At 47.5% G+C, this 24,649-nt stretch overlaps 2 protein-coding genes across 4 annotated transcripts in view; one reads left to right on the top strand and one right to left on the bottom strand.

Moving 5' to 3' along the window:
- The window catches only part of CACNA1H (calcium voltage-gated channel subunit alpha1 H), a 384,808-nt gene that overhangs the window by 243,757 nt on the left and 116,402 nt on the right, over window positions 1–24,649 (top strand). For all 3 annotated transcript variants that reach the window (XM_082199567.1, XM_082199569.1, XM_082199568.1), the window contains exons 8-10: window positions 8,757–8,849; window positions 11,087–11,870; window positions 13,609–14,027. In XM_082199567.1, the coding sequence (XP_082055693.1) occupies window positions 8,757–8,849; window positions 11,087–11,870; window positions 13,609–14,027 (1,296 nt within the window). The remainder of the gene's footprint in view (window positions 1–8,756; window positions 8,850–11,086; window positions 11,871–13,608; window positions 14,028–24,649) is intronic.
- Window positions 1–24,649, bottom strand: part of SLC5A10 (solute carrier family 5 member 10) — a 514,359-nt gene that overhangs the window by 113,079 nt on the left and 376,631 nt on the right. The gene's annotated exons all lie outside the window — the stretch shown is intronic.

Raw genomic sequence — 24,649 nt, forward strand, 5'->3', positions numbered from 1 at the left:
AGTAGTAGTAGTAGTAGTAGTAAAAAATGTGTTAGTGCAGTTAACCAAAGCAGCTCAGTTGTAGTGCTCACAGTAACCCTTCCCAGTAGGTCTTGTTCCAATGAGGCAGGTTCGAGAATTGAAGGGTGGAGCACAGGATGGGTCAGAGGAAGAGGCAAGTCAGACAAGTGAAGGTGCGTCCTCACCCTTTCCTGCACTGCTGTCTCCCAGAACCAGGAGGGGACTGAAAAGGGAAGAGCAGAGGCAGCGTCCATGCAGGCTCAGTCTCCAACTGTGTGTGTTCAGCTCATCAGGGGAAGGTACATAAACTAATGGATGGCAAGTGATCCCCTGTTGCTGCAACTGCTCCGTAGAAGACCTGAGAATAGCTGCCTAGGCACTAGACTGGTGTGTGAGCTGCTGTAAGAGTCATCTTTGACAATCAAAAGTTCGCTGTCTGCTGTCCACATTCCTTTGGCGGAGGAGTGCCCTTGTTAGGTTTCGGGCTAGCAGTTCCCTCCCTCCCTTTGTCCTTGGAGAAGCAGAACCAAGGAAAAATAGTCTCTTGCCATTTAAAGAGGTTTTTAATGATCGCAGTGAAAGAACAAAGAGTCTATTCTCAGAGTAAAGGTGCTCCCAGTTAAGGTTTACACCCACTTCCCCCCAAGTCACCTTCGTCCCTTTCTCATCTTGCAACCTGATCTCGCAACCACTTTGCTTTCTGACCTTGGGCTGGGCAGATGTAGGCTTCCAAGGGAGAGAGAGTCAGTTAACACTCTTTCCCCCCCCCCCGGGTTCTTCTTCTCCTAGCTGTTCACCACCCAGTTCTTCCCAACTTTTATCTAATGAACTATGCCCTTCTGCGAACCACTGTTCCAAATCTATACTGTCCTCCTGCTCCTGGGAAGATTCAGAATCCTGATCAGGGAGAGGGGGAGGCTCCAACCATTCCTCATCTGTGCAGCCCTCCTCAACATGGTCTCTGACAGCCCTTGACATACTGGCAAACAACAAGGTCAACATCAGGCTTCTTTCAATTCCCCCCTCCCCTTCCAATTTCCTTTTTTTAAAAAAGGATTAAATCATATTTTGTTTCTTCCAATGATCATTTTGCATGTAATTATTTTTTTATAAGATATTTATTAAAGTTTCACAAATTATATAATCAATTTTGCATGTAATTAGGCTTTTAAAAATGCATGCAAACTTTGACACCATCAAGCCCTTTGTGCAAGGTACTGTCCGAGGTGGGAAAAGGTTGATTGGGTCGGAATCACCAAATTCCATGTAGAAATCCATTTAAAGCGGAATCCCCCCAAAAATCCTCATTTTAGCTGCTGTTAACTGAGCTGCTCGAGTAAAGCAGAGGGAAACGGAGGCATTGCAGCTTAGGGAAGGAGTCGCCTGAAGCGGGAGGGGCCTAGGAACAGAGGAGGCCAGCTAAGGATAGATTCTCTCACTCATTCATAATAATTACTGAGTGATTATGAAGCGTCTTACACATCATTAGGAGCACTAGCAAAATGATGTATTACTAGATAGCGTTGGTGTAATGGTTCTGGCTGTTTCAAAGGAGTTTGTGGGTCACCAGCGTGGTCCCTACCTACCCATAAATTATGGGGCTTTGTAGCCCCTTAGATCTATACTCCAGGTCCACTGGCGTCTATGGGGCATCACCCCACCAAACTTAGCCTGCCCCCAGCCAGCCCCCAGAATAGAATAGAAGAATAGAATTTATTATTTATACCCCACCCATCTCGCTGGGTTTCCCCAGCCACACTGGGCATTCTTCCAACAGAGTATTAAAATACAGTGGTCTGTTAAACATTGAAAGCTTTCCTAAAGAGGGCTGCCTTCAGATGTCTACTAAAGGTTTGGTGGTAGTTCTTCTCTTTGACATCTAGTGGGAGGGCGTTCCACAGGGTGGGTGCCACTATCAAGAAGGCCCTCTGCCTGGTTCCCTGTAACTTGGCTTCTTGCAGGGAGAGAACCACCAGAAGGCCTTCGGCACTGGACCTCAGTGTCCGGGCAGAACAATGGGGGTGGAGACGCTCCTTCAGGTATACTGGACCGAGGCCAGCTGCCAATCAGCTTCTTCCTCCTGGGTCTCAGGCCATACATTTAAAGTAAGGCCACTTTAAACAGTCATGAATTCCTCCCAAAGAATGATGGGAGCTATAGTTAATTATTATTATTATTATTATTATTATTATTATTATTATTATTATATTTATACCCCGCCCATCTGGTTTGGTTTCCCCCAGCCATTCTGGGCGTCTTACAGCACATAAAAAATTGTAAAACATTAGACATTAAAAATTAAGGGTTCTGAGGTTGGTCAGGGGACTGCCCCCCAGAGCTGTGGTTCCACAATCAATCCCTCTTCACAGGGAACTCCAGGAGTTGTAGCTCTGGGAGAGGAAGGAGGGATCTCCTAGCAACTTTCAACACCCTTAACAAACCACAGCTCCCAGAATTCTCTGGGGCAAGCCATGACTGTTTAAAATGGAAGCCTAGCGTTCTCAATGAATGGTGTGAATGTGGCCTCCTTGTAGAACTTAGCAGGCAGGAGGAGGAGGACAAAACTAGAATTGCCGTATTTTTCACTCTATAACACGCACCCGACCATAACACACATGTAGTTTTTAGAGGAGGAAAATCCATAGGCATGCCACCCATAGGCATTCCCTCCATAACACACACAGACATTTCCCCTTCCTTTTTGGGAGGAAAAAAGTGAGTGTTATGGTGCAAAAAATACGGTAGTTGATCTTCCTGTGATTGGCTCTAGCTTGGCCTATCATTTCTCTGGCGCCACCTACTGTTGCCCTCCTGCCTTCCACCCTACCAATTGTAATGGGTACTCTGTACCGCTAGCTCTGTCTTTTGCCCTCTGCCCTCCTCTCCCTGCTTTAGTTTTCTCCCAGCTCTCCCATCTTCCACAGCCATCTCAGAGCTCCTCCTACCTCCATACTCCAGCGGACAGCTGCCCCTTTCTCTGAACTTTCAGAGTGCCCAATCCTTTCTCCTTCCCCACCCCTGGGGGGCAGAGTCTCCTTTGCTCACCCCAGCGCCAGTTTGTGATGGAGTTTGGCAGCTTCCCCCTCCAGGACTGGCTTGCCAATCATCTTAATTGAATCTGTTTGGCGTCTCTCTCCCCCTCCAGCAGCCAATTTCCGGTTTGCTGCATAACCTCGCCCGAAATTGCTTTCTCAAAGCAAAATTAAAGTCGGTGCCGCTAGTCAGTTTTATCTCTGTGGATTGAAGCAACTGCGTGTTGCATTAATACGGGTGCTGAATGGCAGAGGAATTCTGCAGGGAAGGTTGGAAGTGGTTTAATTGCTCAGACGCTAGCAAAGGGTGGACTTGCAGTGCCTTGACACTGAAACCATGTGAAATCATAGAACCTTTTATTTCTAAGTCAAGATCCTCCCAGGAGAGATGGACAGATGAAGCTCGTGGTTCTGGTTTCTCAACTTCCTGATATCAAGTTCAGTTCTCAACATCTCCACCTCAGTTTGCAGTTGGTGTTTTAATAAGAATCATAGAATCATAGAACCATAGAGTTGGAAGAGACCACAAGGGCCATCGAGTCCAACCCCCTGGCAAGCAGGAAACACCATCAGAGCACTCCTGACATATGGTTGTCAAGCCTCTGCTTAAAGACCTCCAAAGAAGGAGACTCCACCACACTCCTTGGCAGCAAATTCCACTGTCAAACAGCTCTTACTGTCAGGAAGTTCTCCCTAATGTTTAGGTGGAATCTTCTTTCTTGTAGTTTGGATCCATTGCTCCGTGTCCGCTTCTCTGGAGCAGCAGAAAACAACATTTCTCCCTCCTCTATATGACATCCTTTTATATATTTGAAGAAGCCCTCGTGAAAATGAATCAGGATTTTAATGCTGAGTTTTCCTAAGATACACATTTTGGCCTAATGTACACATGTTTGCAGAGCAATTTCCCCATATACGATGCATGATGGAACATTATTTTCACAACATGAAGAAAATACGTAACGACAACATCACAAAAGTAGCCATAAGCAATAAATGAAACATTTAAAAATACACAACTAGACTGAACAATTTCCACACAAATCATTACAAGATCTAAAATAAAGATTCAAAAAAAGACCTCAACAACCCCTCTTAGCAACACAAAAAACAAAAGAAACCCTGAACGATCCACATTCGATTCTGTGATGGGTCAGAACTGGTCTGGACTGATCCAGACCCCAAATGGGTTCCCAAATCAGAATGTGTGTGTACAACCCTACAATTTAGGGCAGAAGGCCTTCTCGGTGGTGGCACCCACCCTGTGGTTTAGACCACAGTGGCACCCACGTCCTTTTTTGGGCTTCCTAGAGGTACCCGGTTGGCCACTGTGAGAACAGAATGCTGGTCGAGATCCACATTCACACTGCACATTTAAAGCACTATGGTTGCACTTTAAATAGTTGTGGCTTCCCCCAGAGAATCCCCCAATTTGTTAAAGGTGCTGAGAGTTGTTAGAAGGCCTTCCTATTCCTCTTAAAGGTAAAGGTACCCCTGACCATTAGGTCCTGTCGTGACCAACTCTGGGGCTGTGCGCTCATCTCACTCTATAGGCCGAGGGAGCTGGCGTTTGTCCGCAAACAGCTTCCGGGTCATGTGGCCAGCATGACTAAGCCACTTCTGGCGAACCAGAGCAGCGCATGGAAACGCCGTTTACCTTTCCACCAGAGTGGTACCTATTTATCTACTTGCACTTTGACGTGCTTATGAACTGCTAGGTTGGCAGGAGCAGGGACCGAGCAATGGGAGCTCACCCCGTCATGGGGATTCAAACTGCCGACCTTCCGATTGGCAAGTCCTAGGCTCTGTGGTTTAACCCACATCGCCACCCACGTCCTCTTCCTACTCCTCTTACAAAGCTACTATTCCCAGAGTTGTTTAACTATCAATCACTCTTTTCGGGGATTGGTTTTAGAATGGATACTCCATAAGGTAGGGGTCTCTGGCTGCATCCACACCACACATTTAAAGCATTATGATGCCACTTGTTTCCCTCAAAGGATTCTGGGAGCAGTAGTTTGTTATGGGTGCAGAGAGGTGTCAGGAGTACTCCTGCATCCCTCTCTTCATAGCTGCCCCAGTGAGTGGTGAACGCCTAGCTGGGGCAGCAGGTCTTTCTGACGCTGCCCGCCTGTCCCAGGTCCTGGTCCCTGCCTTCCTTGCACAGCTCCACGTCCCGGGCCCAAGTTTCCCTGATTTAAGGGAAGCACCACCTGCTGCTATTCCTTTAATCAGTCCCAGTGCTTTTGCCATGCAGGAAACAGAAGCCACGTACAGCCCACCCGGGTTGGGGACAGCTCACATTAACAAGCGTCTCTCTCTCTCTCTTTTCCTTACAAGTTCTAACACAGCTCGCTTCTCGCGGTGTTAATTAAGTCCTCGGCTTGCCTTTTCCACGACTAAAAGGAGATTGAAAACACAAGTACACTGTTAGTTCACCGTTTAATTAAAGCCTCTTTCCCCTTGTTCAAATATTTAACCGTAGCGGTGGCAAGGACAATTATGCATTTTTAACGGGTACCTCCAGAGCACATTTCCCGAGCAGCATAGAAGGAAGAAAGTCACTTGCAAGCCTCTCTGTGCCTTTCCTTTGAGGCTGTGCATCGCCTAGAGGCTTTGTGAGAGCCAAATTACCCACTGAGGTTCGGGAGAGCACTGAGCTGTGTTTCAGGGGGGGGGCGGGGATGGTAGACTTTGGGCTCCCAAATTTCAGTGACGCCCTGTGCAACTCTAAAATTCAACAGCCCTGCCTCTCTTGGTTCATTCTACAGCATTGCTGTGGTGCCCCCTGCAGTGCAGAACGGGTGGCGCTGTGGTCTGAACCACTGAGCCTCTTGGGCTTGCTGATCAGAAGGTTGGCGGTTTGAATCCCCGTGACGGGGTGAGCGCCCGCTGCTCTGTCCCAGCTCCTGCCAACCTAGCAGTTCGAAAGCATACCAGTGCAAGTAGATAAATAGGTACTGCTGTGGCAGGAAGGTAAATGGCTTTTCCATGCACTCTGGTTTCTGTCACTGTGTTCCATTGCACCAGAAGCGGTTTAGTCCTGCCGGCCACATGACCCGGAAAGCTGTCTGTGGATAAACGCTTGCTCCCTTGGCCTGAAAGCAATGAATTAAATGAATTAAACCAATTGAGATTAGGAGTTATTAAGCATTTCATGTTGAGATGGAGGCTTAGTGCTATTTTCCTGGATAGAAATGCAGGTGATAAACTCAAACTGTGTTTTAAGAAACTCATCAGATTTTTAAAACGCCGTGCGGAAGCGTTTATGTACTGCCCTCCCATAAAATATCAGGGCAGTGTACTGCAACATAGAGACATTAAAAACCCATTTAAAAAGAGGACAGAACAATCCTTAAGATGACTGGCCTCTCAGGAAGATTTGATGTGTAAGAGAGCATGTCCTTGAACTCTAATAACTCTTGCTTGTCTGGATGAAGGATGGAAAAGGGTGTGTGTTTGTGGATATTATATATACAACTAGTCTACTGAAGTAAGGAAAAAATTGCAATTGTTGCTCCACCCACTTTTATCTCTGGCTCCACCCACTCCTGGCATGTGGCCCTCAGAAGCTTGCCCCAAAGGGGGTGTGGCCCTTGGGATGAAAATGGTTCTCCAACCCCTGAATTTTAGGATGTTGCTGTTGCTGGGTTTAAACCTCCCCTTTGGGATTTGCAATGTGAATTGAACAGAAAGGTCAATAGAGGCTGCGCGGGTGGCGCTGTGGGTTAAACCACAGAGCCTCAAACTTGCCGATCAGAAGGTCGGTGGTTCGAATCCCCGCAATGGGGTGAGCTCCTGTTGCTCGGTCCCTGCTCCTGCCAACCTAGCAGTTTGAAAGCACGGCAAAGTGCAAGTAGATAAATAGGTACCGCTCCGGCGGGAAGGTAAACGGCATTTCCATGCGCTGCTCTGGTTCACCAGAAGCGGCTTAGTCATACTGGCCACATGACCCGGAAGCTGTACACCGGCTCCCTCAGCCAATAAAGCAAGATGAGCGCCACAACCCCAGAGTCAGCCATGACTGGACCTAATGGTCAGGGGTCCCTTTACCTTTTTAACCCGCTGCTAAGAGTTTTGGAATATGCTGTCATGGACTGGTTGAATGCAGAGGGATGGAAGGAGGAGCCAGCTGGGGGACCCCCAAGGGAAGAAGTGCTCAGAGCCAGGGGAGTGGTGGTGGGACGATGATGAATGGTAAGAGAGAGAAGGCAGGAAGACGGGAGGAGGAAGTGTCAGAAGCTGAAGAAGTAACAGGGCTTAGTGAGCGGGGAGAGTCTGTGGCAGAGAGAAGTTCAGAATCAGAGGCAGAAGCTGAAGCAGGAGAGGAGAAAGGATTAGAAGCAGAGATGAGTCAGGTTGGTGAAGAGTCATAGCTGTCTCCCCCTCCTGCTGCAACAAGCTCCCCTCCTCGCTTGTCTCCCAGAACCAGAAGAGGCATGAAAAGGGCGGAGGAGAGGGTGGTTGCATGCAGGCACAGTCTCAGATTGCTTGGGGGAACTGATTTTCATGGAGGAAGACCACTGGGAATGAGCTGCTCTGCTCATTAGGCATGACACTCAACCAAGTCTTTGGCGGTTGTGTTTTTGCTAATAAAGAGTTAACTCCATTTTTGAACTGCGTGGTTACTGACCGGCAGACTCCTGTGACATATGCCTTGCTCTTCTGTAGCTTCCAGCTTCTCATGTGTCTGTTTCTGCTGTCAATACCAAGCAAGCTCAACTCATGAAGAAACCACAGGACAGGCCGTTGGTTACATATGGGATCCTCATTATTGCAATGATAATCCAACGGAAAAAGCCTTGGCTGCAGGCTTCTGCAGATCTTGGCAGACTCTCCATGGCGTCTTCAGCTGTAGACGATCGCCGAAGTTTGACATTAATCCATGTGTACCTATTTGCAAAGTCAACGCCAGCTCTGGATAATCTGTTAGGGCACTTGCTATCTTGGTAGAGAGATGAGCAGGGCACCCAATTAAATTGCAGAGCATGAGGATTTGCAGAAAAGTTTGTCCTTTGCTAGGCTGGATCTCTTTCGCAAAAGGAGGGTGGAAATTAAGGTAAATGTAAGCTGGGGTATTTGAAAGCTCTGCCGATACTGACTTTTGGAAATCTGGCTTCATCATATTGCAACGAGACTTTTCAAGCCACAGGTTTGGCTGCTGAGATGTTACAGAATATTAATGAACTCTATCTCGGAAGAATACCTTGGATAACTAGAACTTATTCTCCCCCCCCACCCCCATTTTTCTGTTCTCTTTTGATTACTTATCCCCACCTAAACCAGGGAGGTGTCTTACAAATGTCGATCAGAATAATGCGAGGAAATTAGATCCTGCCATGTGTTGCAATAAATCTATGGATTTTTAAAAGTTTTTTTAAAAAAAAAACTCAAAATTTTATTTTACGGGTTTAGTACTGTTTTTTAAGTGCTGAGGACCTCCAAACATCTTAACCCAGTCCTCTTTATTTTTTCTTCCATCATGGACCCCGTGGGAGGCTGCTGTGTGAATGAGGGGAGTGTGTGATAATGAGAAGGGGAGAGGAGATGAATAACAAAAAAAAGTTCTGTGTGTGTGTGTGTGTGTGTGTGTGTGTGTGTGTGTGTGTAAAAACCCATCTGTGAACGTGTATGGGGCTCTACTTGCAGATTCAATTCCCAATTGCAATATTTTATGTATTTTTCTTGACTTTTCTTCCTCTCATCTCTTTCCCCCCCCTACAGGTTATAACTCTGGAAGGATGGGTTGACATCATGTATTATGTCATGGATGCGCACTCTTTTTACAATTTTATATATTTTATACTACTTATAATAGTAAGTATGGGGATGGGCTCGGGCGCATGGGCAGAGGGCGCTGTCATATCTTGTGAGCATTGGGCTGTACCCAGAGTAGACCCTTTGAAAGTAATAGCTGCACAGTCGTACCTTGGATCCCAAACACCTTGCAAGTCCAACGTTTTGGCTCCCGAACGCCACAAACACAGAAGTGAGTGTTCCGGATTGCGGACGGTCTTTGGAACCTGAACGTCCGGCGGGGCTTCTGCAGCTTCCGATTGGCTGCAGGAACTTCCTGAAGCCAATCAGAAGTCGTGTTTGATTTCCGAACGTTTCGGAAGTCGAACGGACTTCTAGAATGGATTCCATTCGACTTCAGAGGTATGACTGTATTTCAATGCATTGCTTTCAATGAGTTTGCTCTGAGTGAAGCTTAGTTGGACACAACTCGTAGATCTGGGTGCTACGGCATATATTCCATCCATGTATCATTTCTGCTAGGTGTTAGGGACAGGCAGGACAATGACAAGTGTGCACCGGGGGAAGAGGGGCTAGAGTCTGGCTTGGGAGAAAGGGGGGCAGTGATTTTTGGGGACCTATACCAGCCTGGGGGCAAGAATTGGAGCCAGGGGATGCTTCAGAGCATAGGATGGGTCAGAAGAAGAGGAGGAAGAGGCAGATTGGACAATTGAAGGGCTAGGCATTTACCCACCTTCTCCTACACCACTGTCTCCCAGAACCAGGAGGGGACTGAAAAGGGCAGAGCAGAGGCAGCTTCCACGCGGGCACAGTCTCTGGCTGCAGTGTGCAGCCCATCAGGGGGGTACATAAACTGGTGGAGGGGACTGTTAGCCCACGGTTGCTGCAACTGTTCCATAGAGTGCATACCTAGGAATAGCTGCCTAGATGCTAGACTGCTGTGCATAAATAACCAGAACTGCCGAAGCAACAATAAGTGTCCTCTTCGCCAATAAATAGTTAACTCTCTTCCATGTGCAGTCCTTGGGTTGGGAAGCATCCTTGACACAAGGGGACCTACCTATCCCCTCTGTCAGGTGGAATTGAACCACTAGGCTTCAAGGAGCTAGTTCTCCGCTTGAGCCATATGCCCAAGGGTGACTAACCTGATGGCTTCTGAATGATGTTGGAGTCCAGCTCCCGGCTGACATGGTCAGTGGGCATCAATGAAGGGGGTCTGAGACCCTCCAGATGTTGCTGGATTAAGAGTGTTTCCCCCAGATGATCTCGGTGACCAACTTGGGATGGGATGGGCAGGACATTCCTTAAGGTACCCTGGACCTAAATAATTCAGGACATGGGTGGCGCTGTGGTCTAAACCACTGAGCCTCTTGGGCTTGCCACTCAGAAGGTCAGCTGTTTGAATCCCCATGGTGGAGTGAGCCCCTGTTGCTCTGTCCCAGCTCCTGCCAACCTACAAGTTCGAAAGCATGCCAGTGCAAGTAGATCAGACATGTCCAAAGTCTGTTTCAACCTCAAAAAAAGCTCAACAGCTTCTTCAATCCAAAAAAGGTCAACAACATTGGATGGCCCTCACAACCCTTCACTTCATCAAATCTGGCCCTCTTTGAAAAAGGTTTGGACACCCCTGGAGTAGATAAATAGGTACCACTGTGGTGGGAAGGTAAACAGTGTTTCCATGCACTTTGGTTTCCATCATGGTGTTCTATTGCGCCAGAAGTGGTTTAGCCATGCTGGCCACATGACCCGGAAAGCTGTCTGTGGACAAATGCTGGCTCCCTTGGCCTGAAAGCGAGATGAGCGCCGCAACCCCAGAGTCCCCTTTGACTGGACTTAACCGTCCAGGGGTCCTTTACCTTTCTTTAACTTAATTCAGGGCTTTGGACCCTAGTACAGCTTGGCCTGGATGATGATGATGATGATGATGATGATGATGATGATGATGATGATGATGATTTATTACCCCGCCCATCTGGCTGGATTTCCCCAGCCATTCTGGGTGGCTTCCAACAGGATATTAAAAATAATACAGCATCAGACATTAAAAACGTCCCTAAACAGGGCCTCCTTCCATTGTCTTTTAAAAGTAAAATAGTTGTTTATTGCCTTGACATCTGACAGGATGGTGTTCCACAGGGCAGGCACCACTACCGAGAAGGCCCTCTGCCTGGTTCCCCGTAACCTCACTTCTTGCAGTGAGGGAACCACCAGAAGGGCCTCAGTGCTGGACCTCAGTGTCTGGATGATGGGGGTGGAGAATGCTATTGCAACTGCTCTGTTTCTCTGTCCCCTTCCAGGTTGGTTCTTTCTTCATGATTAACTTGTGCCTGGTTGTGATAGCAACACAGTTTTCTGAAACAAAACAGCGGGAGAATCAGCTGATGCAAGAGCAGCGAGCCCGCTACCTCTCAAACGACAGCACAATCGCCAGCTTCTCCGAGCCGGGGAGCTGCTACGAGGAACTCCTCAAATACATCTGCCACATTTTCAGGAAAGTCAAGAGGAGGACGTTGCGCCTCTACAACAACTGGCAGAGCAAGCGGCGGAAAAAGGTCAACCCCAACGGCGGCGGAGACGAAGGCCAAGGCCGCCGGAGCAAGAAGCGCATCACCTCCATTCACCACCTGATCCACCACCACCATCACCACCACTACCACATCAGCAATGGGAGCCCTCACGGACCACGCTCCAACCCCGAGATCTGCGACCTTGAGCTCAAGGTCATGAAGCCCGGAAGTCAACTCATGCTTCCGCCGCCATCCCCCAACCTCCGGAACTCTGCGGCTCCAGATTCGGAGTCCGTCCATAGCATCTACCATGCAGACTGCCACGTGGAAGGGCCCCCGATGAAATGCAAGTCTTCCAGCGTCACGGCGGGGGTCAAGCTCTCCAATCACGGCAACATGAACTACCCGACCATCTTACCTTCTCCCGTTGGCAGGGCTGGTGCCGCCCCGGCGTCGGTGGGGCAGAAAAACGGCGGGAGCAGTGGCGGCACCACTCCCGTGGCTGTGGTCAATAGCCCGGTGCATATGAATGTGGACTCTTTTGGAAAGCTCCATCATTTGGTCGGAGAACATGGTAAGGGGGGGGGAAGAGTTTGGTATCTCGGCTTAGGTTCAGCAGGCAAAGAGAGAAGGCCAGTCGTGGAATCAAAGGGTGCTGAGAATACAAGAATGTAAGAGAAGCCCTTCTAGATAATGATGATGATGATGATGATAAATAAATAAATTTTTATTTATTATTTATACCCTGCCCATCTGGCTGGGTTTCCCCAGCCACTCTGGGAGGCTCCCAACAGAATATTAAAAAAGCACAACGAACATTAAAAATTTCCCTAAACAGGGTTGCCTTCAGATGTCTTCTATAAGATAGTTCTCTATATCCTTGACATCTGACAGGAGAGTGTTCCACAGGGCGGGCGCCACCACCAAGAAAGCCCTCTGCCTGGTTCCCTGTATGCTCACGTCTTGCAGTGAGGCAGCCCCCAGAAGGCCCTCGGAGCTGGACCTCAGTGTCCGGGCTGAATGATGGGAATAGAGAGACTCCTTCTGCTTCTGACAATGCTTAGCTGGGTGGCCCAATAGGAGCCCACAACCAAGGCACAAAATCTGTTGGTGTCTGATAGACCTTTCCACCACCATTAATGTTGTCTTGAAATCTCCCTTCAAATCCATTTCACCCAATGGCCACCACCACATTCCACGAGAGCAAATTTCTCAAATTAACCATGTATTGTGTTGAAGTGCATTTCATGGAGCGTATGGTCTGTCTGTGGCGATTTGCCACAACAGCTACGTTCTATCGTCAGAACTTCCTGAGAACAATATCAGTCAATCATCAAGGCAACTCTGATAGCCCTATTTGCTCTTAATTTAGCTTCAATGGAATCATCCAGTTATACCAGTGATCGCCAAACTTGGCCCTCCAGCTGTTTGGGGACTACAATTCCCATCATCCCTGACCACTGGTCCTGTTAGCTAGGGATGATGGGAGTTGTAGTCCTAAAACAGCTGGAGGACCAAGTTTGGCCATCACTGACTTAAACCCTTTCACCAGTACATACAGGCAATCCCATGTCAGTGTGAATTAAACCAATTTTATGTAACAAGACCAAATGGGGACACGTTCTTCCCATGGGCGAGAGGTTTAAAAACACCCAGCTGCTCATGAAATTGCACCCCTCAGCTAGGGTTGCCATACGTTCAGAATTTCCTGGACATAGCTGGAAAATGGCAGTCGGAAGCCTTGTCTGGGCAGAAATCACTTGAATGTTTGGGGAAATACAGACACATGGCAACCCATGTGTTGAAAGTTTGCCGAAATTCCTTAAAAATAGCTCGACAACTTTTGTGCCCAGATTTCCACCTTTTGAAATATGTCAACCCTACCCTAAACAAATCCTCAAGCCTCGCTTAAGAACCAGGTAAAGGTAAAGGTAAAGGGACCCCTGACCGTTAGGTCCAGTTGCGGACGACTCTGGGGTTGCAGCGCTCATCTCGCTTTATTGGCCAAGGGAGCCGGTGTACAGCTTCCGTGTCATGTGGCCAGCATGACTAAACCGCTTCTGACAAACCAGAGCAGCGCACGGAAACGCCGTTTACCTTCCCGCTGGAGCGGTTCCTATTTATCTACTTGCTTCCGAACTGCTAGGTTGGCAGGAGCTGGGACCGAGCAACGGGAGCTCACCCCGCCGCGGGGATTCGAACCGCCGACCTTCTGATCGGCAAGCCCTAGGCTCTGTGGTTTAACCACAGCGCCACCAGGTAGGAAGGCCCAAACTGTTCCCATTCATCTCATCCACCTCCTTCCCTTGCAGGTCTTTGTCGGACGTCCAGCAGGTTGTCTGGCTTCAATGTGCAGTGCCAACTGCCCAGCCCACAGGCCAACATGCTGAACTGTGAGCTGCAGAACTGCCCCTACTGCGCCAGCATCCTGCAGGACCCCGAGTTCGAGTTCAGCGAGTCGGACAGCTACGAGTCGGGCGACGACAACACCGGCGTCTACGAGTTCACGCAGGATGTGAAGCACGGGGACCAGAGGGATCAAATCCAGCAGCAGAGGAATAAGAAGAGGAAGAAGAAGAAAGAGCCAAAGGAGAGGAATAGGATAGCCAGGTTCTGGAAGGCGTTTGGCAACAAGCTGAAGAGGATAGTGGAGAGCAAGTATTTCAACCGGGGGATTATGATCGCCATCCTCATCAATACACTGAGCATGGGGATAGAGTACCACGAGCAGGTAGGTGGCACTCGTCTCTCATTAAGCTGGCTTTTGTAGGAATGGGGGAGGAATCGGATTTGACTTGCATTCAAAGGTGAATCCACTTGGTTCGCAGCCTGCAAAACAATGTGAGGACCAGAACGCAGCCAGCCTTGGAAATTCACATGTCTCCGAATTTTGCAGCCCAGTTTTTTTAGCTAAGCGCTGTGTTCAAAAAAAAGGGCAGGGCTGGATTTAGGTTTGATGGGGCCCTAAGCTACTGAAGGTAATGGGGCCCTTTATCAACAGCTGTCCTTTGTCAACAACAAATTGTTGTTTTTTGTGTTGAATATATGCTACGTGGTAATTGATGGACCATTTGCGCATGTTGCCATGCAACCAGTCCATGCAGAATGTAGGCACCCTATATATATAGAAATGAGCAAACCAGTGATGTTTTAAGGAGCAGGCTAGCAGGCGGGGCCCATGACTTATATCATAGGAGCCTACACAACACAAAACACTGTTGCTGTGTGTAGGTTCTATTTTATTTGTTTTTTATCTTATGTTTTAGAAATGTACTCCAGGTTTTTTTTCTTTAATTTTTTTGGGGCCCCCAAGAGAGTGGGGCCCTAAGCTATAGCTTGTTTACCTTATATGTAAATCCAGCACTGCACCAGGGTAAAGTGTGCATAGAAATGCATATATCAGTGAAAATGCCATGAAAAAAGCTCATTTTATAGGGGAAATTGCTTTAACAACAACAACAACAACAACAACAACAACAACAACAACAACAACAACCAATTTTATTTATACCCCGCCCTCCCCAGCCAAGACCGGGCTCAAGGCAGCTAACACCAAATATAAAAACAATTGATTGAAATACAGCTTTAAAAACAAGATTAAAATACAACACTAAAACATTAAAATCCAACCTCATTTCAGTGGAAACTCAAAAACTTTTGGGGGGATGAAAACATCAAGTCTTCACCAAGGCTAAGTATCCAGACTGGTCCTATATGGGCCAGAAAAAAGCCAGGGAAGTCCCCAAATGGGAGTTTTCAAAAATGTGCATGTTAGGTGAGAGAATTGTAGCTGAGAATTGTAGCTCTGTGTGGGGAAATGGAGTAGCCTAAGAGCTCTCAGCACCCTTAACAAACTACAGCTCCCAGGATTCTTTGGCGAGGGGAAGCCACGACTCTTTGAAGTGGCGCGATACTGTTTCATATGCATAGTGCAGATGAGACTTCAAATTGCCCCATCATCCTTAATCTACCTTTCTGTGCTTCCACCTACAGAAGCCTTGATTCTGCCTGACTTACTCGGTTTCCTTGACATTTGCCTCCTTTGTCAGGCTGCTGTTTAAATGTCAAGCGCTCGTTTCCTGGTTCTTCTCTAAAGACTTTTATATAGGGCAAACTTTCTTCCTAGCGGACATCAGAATGTGGGAATACACCAGCAGTGGTCCAAGAAGCAGCATCTAACTTGAGTGTGATCTGCAAGGCAACTTCTAGGATTTAAATGGTTTCTTAATTTTCAAGGAGGAGACTCTAAGCATAAATATTTTCAAAACAATTGGTTTCCCACCCCCACAGAAGACCAATGCATCAGATTTTCCCATAAATCTGTATGTGTAATGGGTGATTTACAATTATTTGAAAATTTGAATATTTTCTAAAAGGATGCCATATTTCAACAATTGTCCATATCAGAATCATCCTTCAGGGCATGTATTTTCTTAGTTAGTTTCTCAGATTGTCCACACACTCTGTTTACATTATGTGATGTGTAGCTCATCATGCCCTTTCCAGTTTTTTCTATAAGTAATCATGCGGGTAGCGCTGTGGGTTAAACCACAGAGCCTAGGGCTTGCCGATCAGAAGGTCAGCGGTTCAAATCCCCGCGAAGGGGTGAGCTCCCATTTCTCAGTCCCTGCTCCTGCCCACCTAGCAGTTCGAAAGCATGTCAAAGTGCAAGTAGATAAATAGGTACCACTCTGGCAGGAAAGTAAACAGTGTTTCTGTGCGCTGCTGTGGCTCGCCAGAAGCGGCTTAGTCATGCTGGCCACATGACCCAGAAAGCTTTCTGTGGACAAACATCAGCTCCCTCAGTCTATAGAGCGAGATGAGCGCACAACCCCAGAGTCGTCCACGACTGGACCTAATGGTCAGAGGTACCTTTATCTTTACCTTTAATCATGCCGCTACCAGAAGAAAGGTGATAAGTTCCTTGTTGCCATTATTTGAGTATTTTTTAAATTTGTTAATAAACCTAGGCATGCATTGCATTGCGCTGTATGTCCCAGTTCGTAATTTTCTTTATTTCTGTAAATACCCTTTCCCCAAAATGGTTGCACTAATTCACATGTCCACCACATATGGAAAGTCATATCAATTACCTTGCACACTCTCCAGCACGCTGCAGAAGATGCTATGTCTGCCAAGCTGAGTTTTACACGTGTTAGATGCCATCTATGTATTAACTTAAAGGTAAAGGTAAAGGGATCCCTGACCATTAGGTCCAGTTGTGGCCGACTCTGGAGTTGTGGCGCTCATCTCACTTTGTTGGCCGAGGGAGCCGGTGTACAGCTTCCGGGTCATGTGGCCAGCATGACTAAGCCGCTTCTAGCGAACCAGAGCAGCGCACGGAAATGCCATTACCTTCCTGCCGAAGCGGGACCTATTTATCTACTTGCACTTTGACGTGCTTTTAAACTGCTAGGTTGGCAGGAGCAGGGACCCAGCAACGGGAGCTCACCGCCGACCTAGGCTCTGTGGTTTAACCCACCGACCTAGGCTCTGTGGTATAACCGCCGACCTAGGCTCTGTGGTTTAACCCACAGCGCCACCCGCGTCCCTATGTATTAACTTAAATGCAGGTTTATGTTGGTTTTTTGTGAGGGGGTGGGGCAAGGTTGTCCATAGAGTGTTGCAATCTGCTGCTTCGATTTCTATACCTGGGTCCTTTTCCCAGTTTTGTTTATTAGCCAAGCATTGTCCATTGGATAAGTCAGTGTGTTTTGTATAAAATCAACAATATTTTGGAGGGAGTGTTCAGTTTCTCAAATGGTGTGAATGGTCTAATTGCACGAGATTTAACTGTTGAATTGAGATAAAATGTATTACCTGATAGATTAAAAGCCAATTCACATTTCACCCCTCAGTTCTTACCATGGCTTGCCCTGCTGGAAGAGAGATATCAGTTTCATAAAAGCGAATCCATCTGCACGAGCCTTTTTTATTTCCATTTCATATCCATTGATTTTCTATCATTTTGTGTAAAAGGGGGAGTGAAATGCAAAAGGAACCAGTGGTGATGTAGGCAGTGTTAATTTTGATATCTAGGATTGACAGATCTTTAAGTCTGCTTTTGCAAATGGGTTTGTTACCATTTCTAAGATAGCTTTGTTAAATGGGAGGCCTGTGTCGCACGCATTCATCAAATTCCAATTGCATCCGAATCTTCTCTTTTACGCTATCATACGAATGACATTTAGTCTATGGGCCGCATCATGGTATCTTTCCAATTGTGGTAGACCCATTCCTCCTCTCTGGAAATGTTGATACAGAATACAGTTAATTGCAACCAAGGTCTCTCAGCAAGGAGCGTCTCCACCCCCATCGTTCAGCTCAGACACTGAGGTCCAGCTCTGAGGGCCTTCTGGCAGTTCCCTCACTGCGAGAAGTAAGGTTAAAGCAAACCAGGCAGAGGGCCTTCTCAGTGGTGGTGCCTGCCCTGTGGAATGCCCTCCCATCAAATGACAAGGAAATAAACAACTATCTGACTTTTAGAAGACACCTGAAGGCAGCCCTGTTTAGGGAAGCTTTTAATGTTTGATGTTTTGTTGTGTTTTTAATATCCTGTTGGAAGCCGCCCAGAGTGGTTGGGAAGGCCTAGCCAGATGGGTGAAGTAAAAGTGTTGTTGTTGTTGTTGTTGTTTTCTTTCTCTAAAGCAGAGAATGGCATTCAGAAAGGCTATTTGAAAGCAATACAAAATCTGTGCAGAGAAATGTAGGTGGCCCCAGGAGACAAGACTGGAGAGGGAAGAAAGGGCTGATTTGATCTGGTAGCTATAGTTCATCATAGGTCCAAACTATCACAACTGTCAAGGAAGGCTATCAATGGTTACAAGCCATAATGGCTGTTTCTCTCCTTCCAAAGGTGGAGGAAGCAATGATTCTGAATGCCACTTGCTCAGAATCCCATGTGGGGAGAGTGTTATCGCGCTCAACTCCTGCTTGCAAGATTCGCATAGGCTTCAGTTTGGCCACAGTGATGCTAGACAAGGCAGATGTTGACCTGATCCATCACTCAGACACTTCTTATGCTCTGGGGGGGTATGGCTTGGTTTGACATGGAAGAGTTTCTCTTCTTATATAAAAAGGAAATGTAGCTGTGTGGGCATGTAAGAGAAATTCAGAAATCCATATTAGGGCAATGCCTTTATTAAGGCAAAGGTAAAGGACCCCTGGCCATTAAGCCCTGTCGCAGACGACTCTGGGGTTGCGGTGCTCATCTCGCTTTATTGGCCAAGGGAGCCAGCGTACAGCTTCCGGGTCATGTAGCCAGCATGACCAAGCCACTTTGGGCAAACCAGAGCAGCGCACGGAAACACCGTTTACCTTCCCGCTGGAGCGGTACCTATTTATCTTCTTGCAGTTTGACGTGCTTTTCGAACTGCTAGGTTGGCAGGAGCAGGGACCAAGCTCACCCCGTCGTGGGGATTCGAACCGCCGACCTTCTGATCGGCAAGTCCTAGGCTCTGTGGTTTAACCCACAGCACCCCCCGCGTGGGATGCCTTTATTAGGACCAACCAAAATGTTACATAAGCAATGTGTGCAAGCTTTAAAGTCCTCCAGATCTCTTAAAAAAACCCAGCCCTGCTAGATAGCTCAGTTGGTTAGAGCGTGGTGCTGATAATACCAAGGTCGCAGGTTCAATCCCCATATTCCTGCATTTCAGGGAGTTGGACCAGACGGTCCTCAGGGTCCCTTCAATTATGATTCTATGAAACCAGGTCAAGGGGTAGTGAACTTCTTTCAGGCTCAAGTCCCACGTTCACTCCACACATTGGCAGTGGGTGTAGCTCAGCCTAGGTTTGGCCATCAGACACTCCTGCATTCTTACTGTTGCAGAAACTTCACAGAGGCCGATTTAGGACAGTGCGACCAATTCCACCGCCCTGGGAGATGCTAGGCGACGCAACTATGATGTGGCGAATTAAGCAGAACAGAAGGCGAGAGGCAACTGGGGGCACTGGATTTTGCACAGGGCACCACTGAAATTCAAAAGACCAAAGTCCACCCTTGCGGTTCAGATGACCTGTGCAAATATGAGGAGGGAGGGTTTGTTCCCTCTCCGGTCATCCGTCTGATGACTGCAGAAGAAGCCATTTGCATCCCCATCAAAGTGCTGGTCTCAGCCCACCATAGCACTGCATCTATGAAGCAAAGGACATGAGGCAGGAGTTGGTAATGCAGGTGAGCTGTGCACAAGCAAGCTGCCAGCTAGCTCTGCGAAGGCTCTTTTTATTAGCACAATATGCAAAACCAGTCAGATACATTCTGGACTGTGCCCTTTACACATCTTCCAGTCATGAGATCGGGGGGTGGTACAAAGATATTTTGGCACCTGTTTCCACCCACGTCACTTTCCCCCTGAACAATGTTTAATCGAAAGAGACAAAGGTCACAGACAGGGCACGGCAGACTACTAAGAGAGCAAAGGTTAGATAGAGGGCATGATCAGACAGCTGTGGCTCGTCTGCGGGTGGAAGTGTCCTCCACACCCGGTGGTCATTCCTTCACATCTAAACATATATTAATTTGCAGCAAAGACCAAGAGATCACTCTGAGGGAAACTAGTAAATGGTTTGGAGCACTCCAGTTTCTCTTTTCAGATTGACTTAAGTTCCATTGTGTGTAACAGAATGTAGCACAGCAGTCTATTGAAGGTAAGGAGCCTTGTGCTTTCAGTGTTTCTAAATGCTTAGCTTTGGGACATAGACAGCGACAGCTCCTCAGTGTTCTTCCCACTCACCTTCTCCAGAGTGACCCTAGGAGCCCATCCTCAGTGGCTGACTCTCCTCTTTTCACCCCGATAGTCTCCAATCAGCACAAAAGGCAAGAAGACGTCTTCTCAGTGCCAGAAATCTCCCCTTCCATGCTGATTGGGCAACTCTAGGGCAAGGGAGGCAGAGATCCTGCTGGAACCCTACTACAGAAGGAGCAATAGGTCTTCAAGCCCCTTGCAATCCCAGATCACTACGCCTCTGCTAGAAGGGCCAATAATCACTTCCAAATTTTAACTGCATCAAGCAAACACTCACTTTCTTTCCCATTTAGTTCCCCCCCCCCAATCCCGTGTGTGTGCTTGATGAGGTGATGACTTAAATGAAGTATTATTATTATTATTATTATTATTATTATTATTTATTTATTTATTTATTTATTTATTTATTTATTTATACCCCGCCCTCCCCGGCCAAGACCGGGCTTGGGGGGCTAACACTGAATATAAATACAGTAAAAACATTAAAAACAAAACAAACAAAAAAACCCCAAACAGTTGATGAAAATATAAGTTAGAATACAGCTTATTTATACCCCGCCCATCTGGCTGGGTTTCCCCAGCCATTCTGGGTGGCTCCCAACAGATTAAAAACAGAATAAAACATCAAACATTAAAAACTTCCCTGAACAGGGCTGCCTTCAGATGTCTTCTAAAAGTCAGATAGTTGTTTATTTCCTTGACATCTGACAGGAGGGTGTTCCACAGGGCGGGCGCCACCACCGAGAAGGCCCTCTGCCTGGTTCCCTGTAACATCACATCTCACAGTGAGGGAACCACCAGAAGGCCCTCGGAGCTGGACCTCAGTGTCCAGGCTGAACGATGGGGGTGGGGACACTCCTTCATATATACTGAGCTGAGGCCATTTAGGGCTTTAAAGGTAAGCACCAACGCTTGATTACTTAGATGAGGTGTCAGATTTGGCCAGGTGGTGGAGGAATGCAGTGGGTCTCAAGAACTCCAGATACAATCAAATCCTTTCACAAAATCAACCCCATGCCCGCTGGCTTCTCTGCCCTCAAAGTCCCTTCACTGGTTTGTGAGCCTGAAAAGGCAGCAAGATCCCCATGGATAAGTCTTTTGCGCCCACCCATAAAAGTGTCATTTGCTCTTGCCGGGTGTGAGAAGATCTATCTCCTTCTCCTTCCTTTTAAGTGCTTAGAGGAAATAAAAATGCATGCTGTTCACGCCAATACAGAGATCAGCGTGGTGTCGAGAAACATTTCTGGAAGGCGAGGACAGCGTGTCTCCATTGTCCTGTTGGACTGGAGATGAGTCACCTCACAAGCCATTGGTCGGGTCACTCAATGTACGAGAAAGATGCTCTTTTTCATTTCACCCCAACTTTCCTTAGGGTGAGGCAGTTAATTCTAAATACAGTGGTACCTCGGGTTACATACACTTCAGGTTACATATGCTTCAGGTTACAGACTCCGCTAACCCAGAAATAGTACCTCGGGTTAAGAACTTTGCTTCAGGATGAGAACAGAAATCATGCTCTGGCGGCACAGCAACAGCAGGAGGCCCCATTAGCTGAAGTGGTACCTCAGGTTAAGAACAGACCTCCGGAACGAATTAAGTACTTAACCTGAAGTACCACTGTACTCATCAAAATGCATGCCCTCTGTTCTTCCTCGCTCTGTGTGTGTTCCTGCTTTTTGATGCTGCTGTTGTGGCATTTATTGTTCTTAGGAGCAAATCATTTGCACATTATGAAACCTGCTGGTGGCAGATTAGGCTATCCACAATGGCCTACCTCCACTCTCATAGCCAGCAAATGCCGGTTGCTGCATATCACTAGTAGGGAGAGAGACTGTTGCACTCAGATCTTGCTTGTGGATTTCCCAAAATGGGCATCTACAAGATAGTGAAAACAGGGAACATTGATACAGAAATTATTCAGGGACCAACTCATGAATCAGTATTGACTGGGCAAGAACAGAAGATAATGGAGGAGGATGCGGTTGCACCTCAAATAATACAAATGGAGAGACCCGAGGCCCTACAGGAGCATAAGCCGCTGTCATTGAAGATTGAAGTTGGAATGGGCCAGGGGGAATCTGGTGTTGAGGAGGTTCCTAACTTTGGAGAGACCTTGAAATATGTTTTTAAATATTTTTTGGATTTTATCGAGGACTGTGGGGAGTGGGACTTTGGGTGGGTTTGATGAAGGGAGATGGAGACAATTCTGGATTGGAACCCCCCAGAGAACTACTCCTCAATGAGAAAGGAAAGGAATTAAGAAAGAGACCAACAAAAGACAAGGAAAAGGGCAAGTATAAACAAGAAGAAGAAGAAATGCAGAAGGGACATGGAAGAGACTTAAGGGCCTCGGACATAAGGCTTCCAGGTTGATGGACTACATGGATTGGACAGTATTCAGTATTCAGCAGTCAGGCTGGGGGAAGACAGTTTGAGCATATAATGATCCTGGCCTAGTTGCACTGGCTCCCAGTTAGTTTCTGGGCACAATTCAAAGTGATAGTTTTGACCTATAAAGCTTACACTTCCCAGGGTGGTTAAATAGTCAGTCCCTTTTCCCAGGGAAATCTGGGCACTGTAGCTCTGCAAGGGGGATCTAGAAATATCCTAACAACTCTGAGCACCCTTAACTACACATCTCCTACATGTCCTTCTTCCCAGGAAACTTGCCTGGGTGGAAGCTAGAGTCGGATGTGTGAGAGAATTGACATATTTTGCTCCACCCACTTTTGCTTCTCGCCCCGCCTACCATGGCCATGTGACTCCTGAAGGTTGTCAAGAAGGGAATGCGAGCTTTGGCTTGAAAAGGCTTCCCAACTTCAACTTAATGAATAGAACAGTGTCGTGATGCTAAGCAGCCAATCGGTTTTGACTACGTGATGATGTCATAGAAGGCAAGCCAACCCAGTTGTGGGCGGGGGAGTCAGCATGAGAGGACAATGGGAAAACAAGACCCAATAGCTGTAGACATTTTCGCTGGGAAATTGCCGAAAGAGAGATGGGGTGTTGTTTTCAATGCCACTGAGCATGTTTCTGAGAAACTGTGACTGGCCGTGGCTAAGCCTCATGTTCTCTGATCAAGTGTGTTGTGCCAAGAAATGCATTTTCAGCCTTGGGGCTTGCGAGACGCTAGATCGCTAAAAGTTTTTCTTCCACCGTCCAAACCCCAAGAGCAATCGAACGTTCCCGTTCTCCGTCTTCAGTCAGCTTACCGCCATGCAGCTTTGCTGTGTCAGAAAGCTGGGGTTTGCAAGCAGAGCTCTGCGGATCATCCCTGTACGTGTGGGGCTGTTCAATCCCTGGCTTAGCTTGCAAACAGCCAGGCTAACAAACAACAGTTGGCAGAGCCAGCCTTCCTCCCTAAGTGCCTCATGAGCAGGCAGCTTGAGATCAGAAAGTGGTCCTGAGGGGCTTTGCCTAGGGCTGCTGTGTAATGCTGAGAGCAAAAAGAAACAAAGCTCAGCGCCTTAGTCTATTGCCAGGATGGCTCTTGGCTGCTGTTATCAAAGCCCGGGACCCAAGGCTCTTTCAGATCTCAAAACAAAATGTACCAAAATGGGAGGGGAACAGCAAGGAGGATCTGAGATCAGGGAAGAGCAGCCTCCTAGTAGCAGAGAGACTGCTTTGCATGCAGAAGGAGCCAGGTTCATTCCCCAATAGCATCTTCAGGTTGAGTCAGGAAAGACCCAAGAGAAACACTGGCAGTCAGTGTAGACCAGGGGTAGCCAATGTGGTGGCTGGTAGATGTCTTGGACTACAACTCCCACCATCCTTGACCATTCACTGTGCCGGCTGAGGCTGATAGGACGTCAGGAGCAAGCCAGCGGTAAATCACACTGTGCAAGTTGGAGTAAACTCTTTGTTAGCAAAAGCACAATCTTCACAGGAGTGTCAGGCCTAATGAGCAGAGGAACTCATCTCCGGTAGGTCTTTCCCCCTTAAAGCAGTTGCTGAGACTGAGAATCCCCACCTCCTCACAGCCCTCTAAACCCCCTCCTCACCAGAGCTTTTTCCAAGCAATCAGAGACTGCACCTGCATGCAGCCAACCTCTACACCCTTTTTATACCTCTTCTAGTTCTGGGAGACAAGCGGGGAGGGGAGCTTGTTGCAGCGGGAGGGGGAGACACTCATGACTCTTCACAAGCCAGACTCATCTCTGCCTCTTAGTGTTCCTCCTCTCCTGCTTCAGCTTCTGCCTCTGATTCTGAACTTCTCTCTGCCACAGAGTCTCCCTGCTCACTAAACCCTGTTGCCTCTTCAGCTTCCAACACCTCCCTCTCCCAGTCTTCTCCCTCTGACCACTCACCATTGTCCCACCACCACTCCCCGGGCTCTGAGCCTTCTTCTTTTGTTGGTTCCCCAGCTGGCTCCTCCCATCATTCCTCTGCGCACAACAAGTGTGTGACATGGGAGTTCTAGTGCAAAGCACCTGGAAGGTATAATAATGATGATGATGATGATGATGATGATAATAATACTTATTATTATTATTATTATTATTATTATTATTATTATTATTAATACCCCGCCCATCTGGCTGGGCTTCCCCAGCCACTCTGGGCGGCTTCCAACCAAATATTAAAATACAGTAAGACATCAAACATT

This window comes from Podarcis vaucheri (genome assembly GCF_965113315.1).
Source record: "Podarcis vaucheri genome assembly, chromosome: 14".
Taxonomy (NCBI): Eukaryota; Metazoa; Chordata; class Lepidosauria; order Squamata; family Lacertidae; genus Podarcis; species Podarcis vaucheri.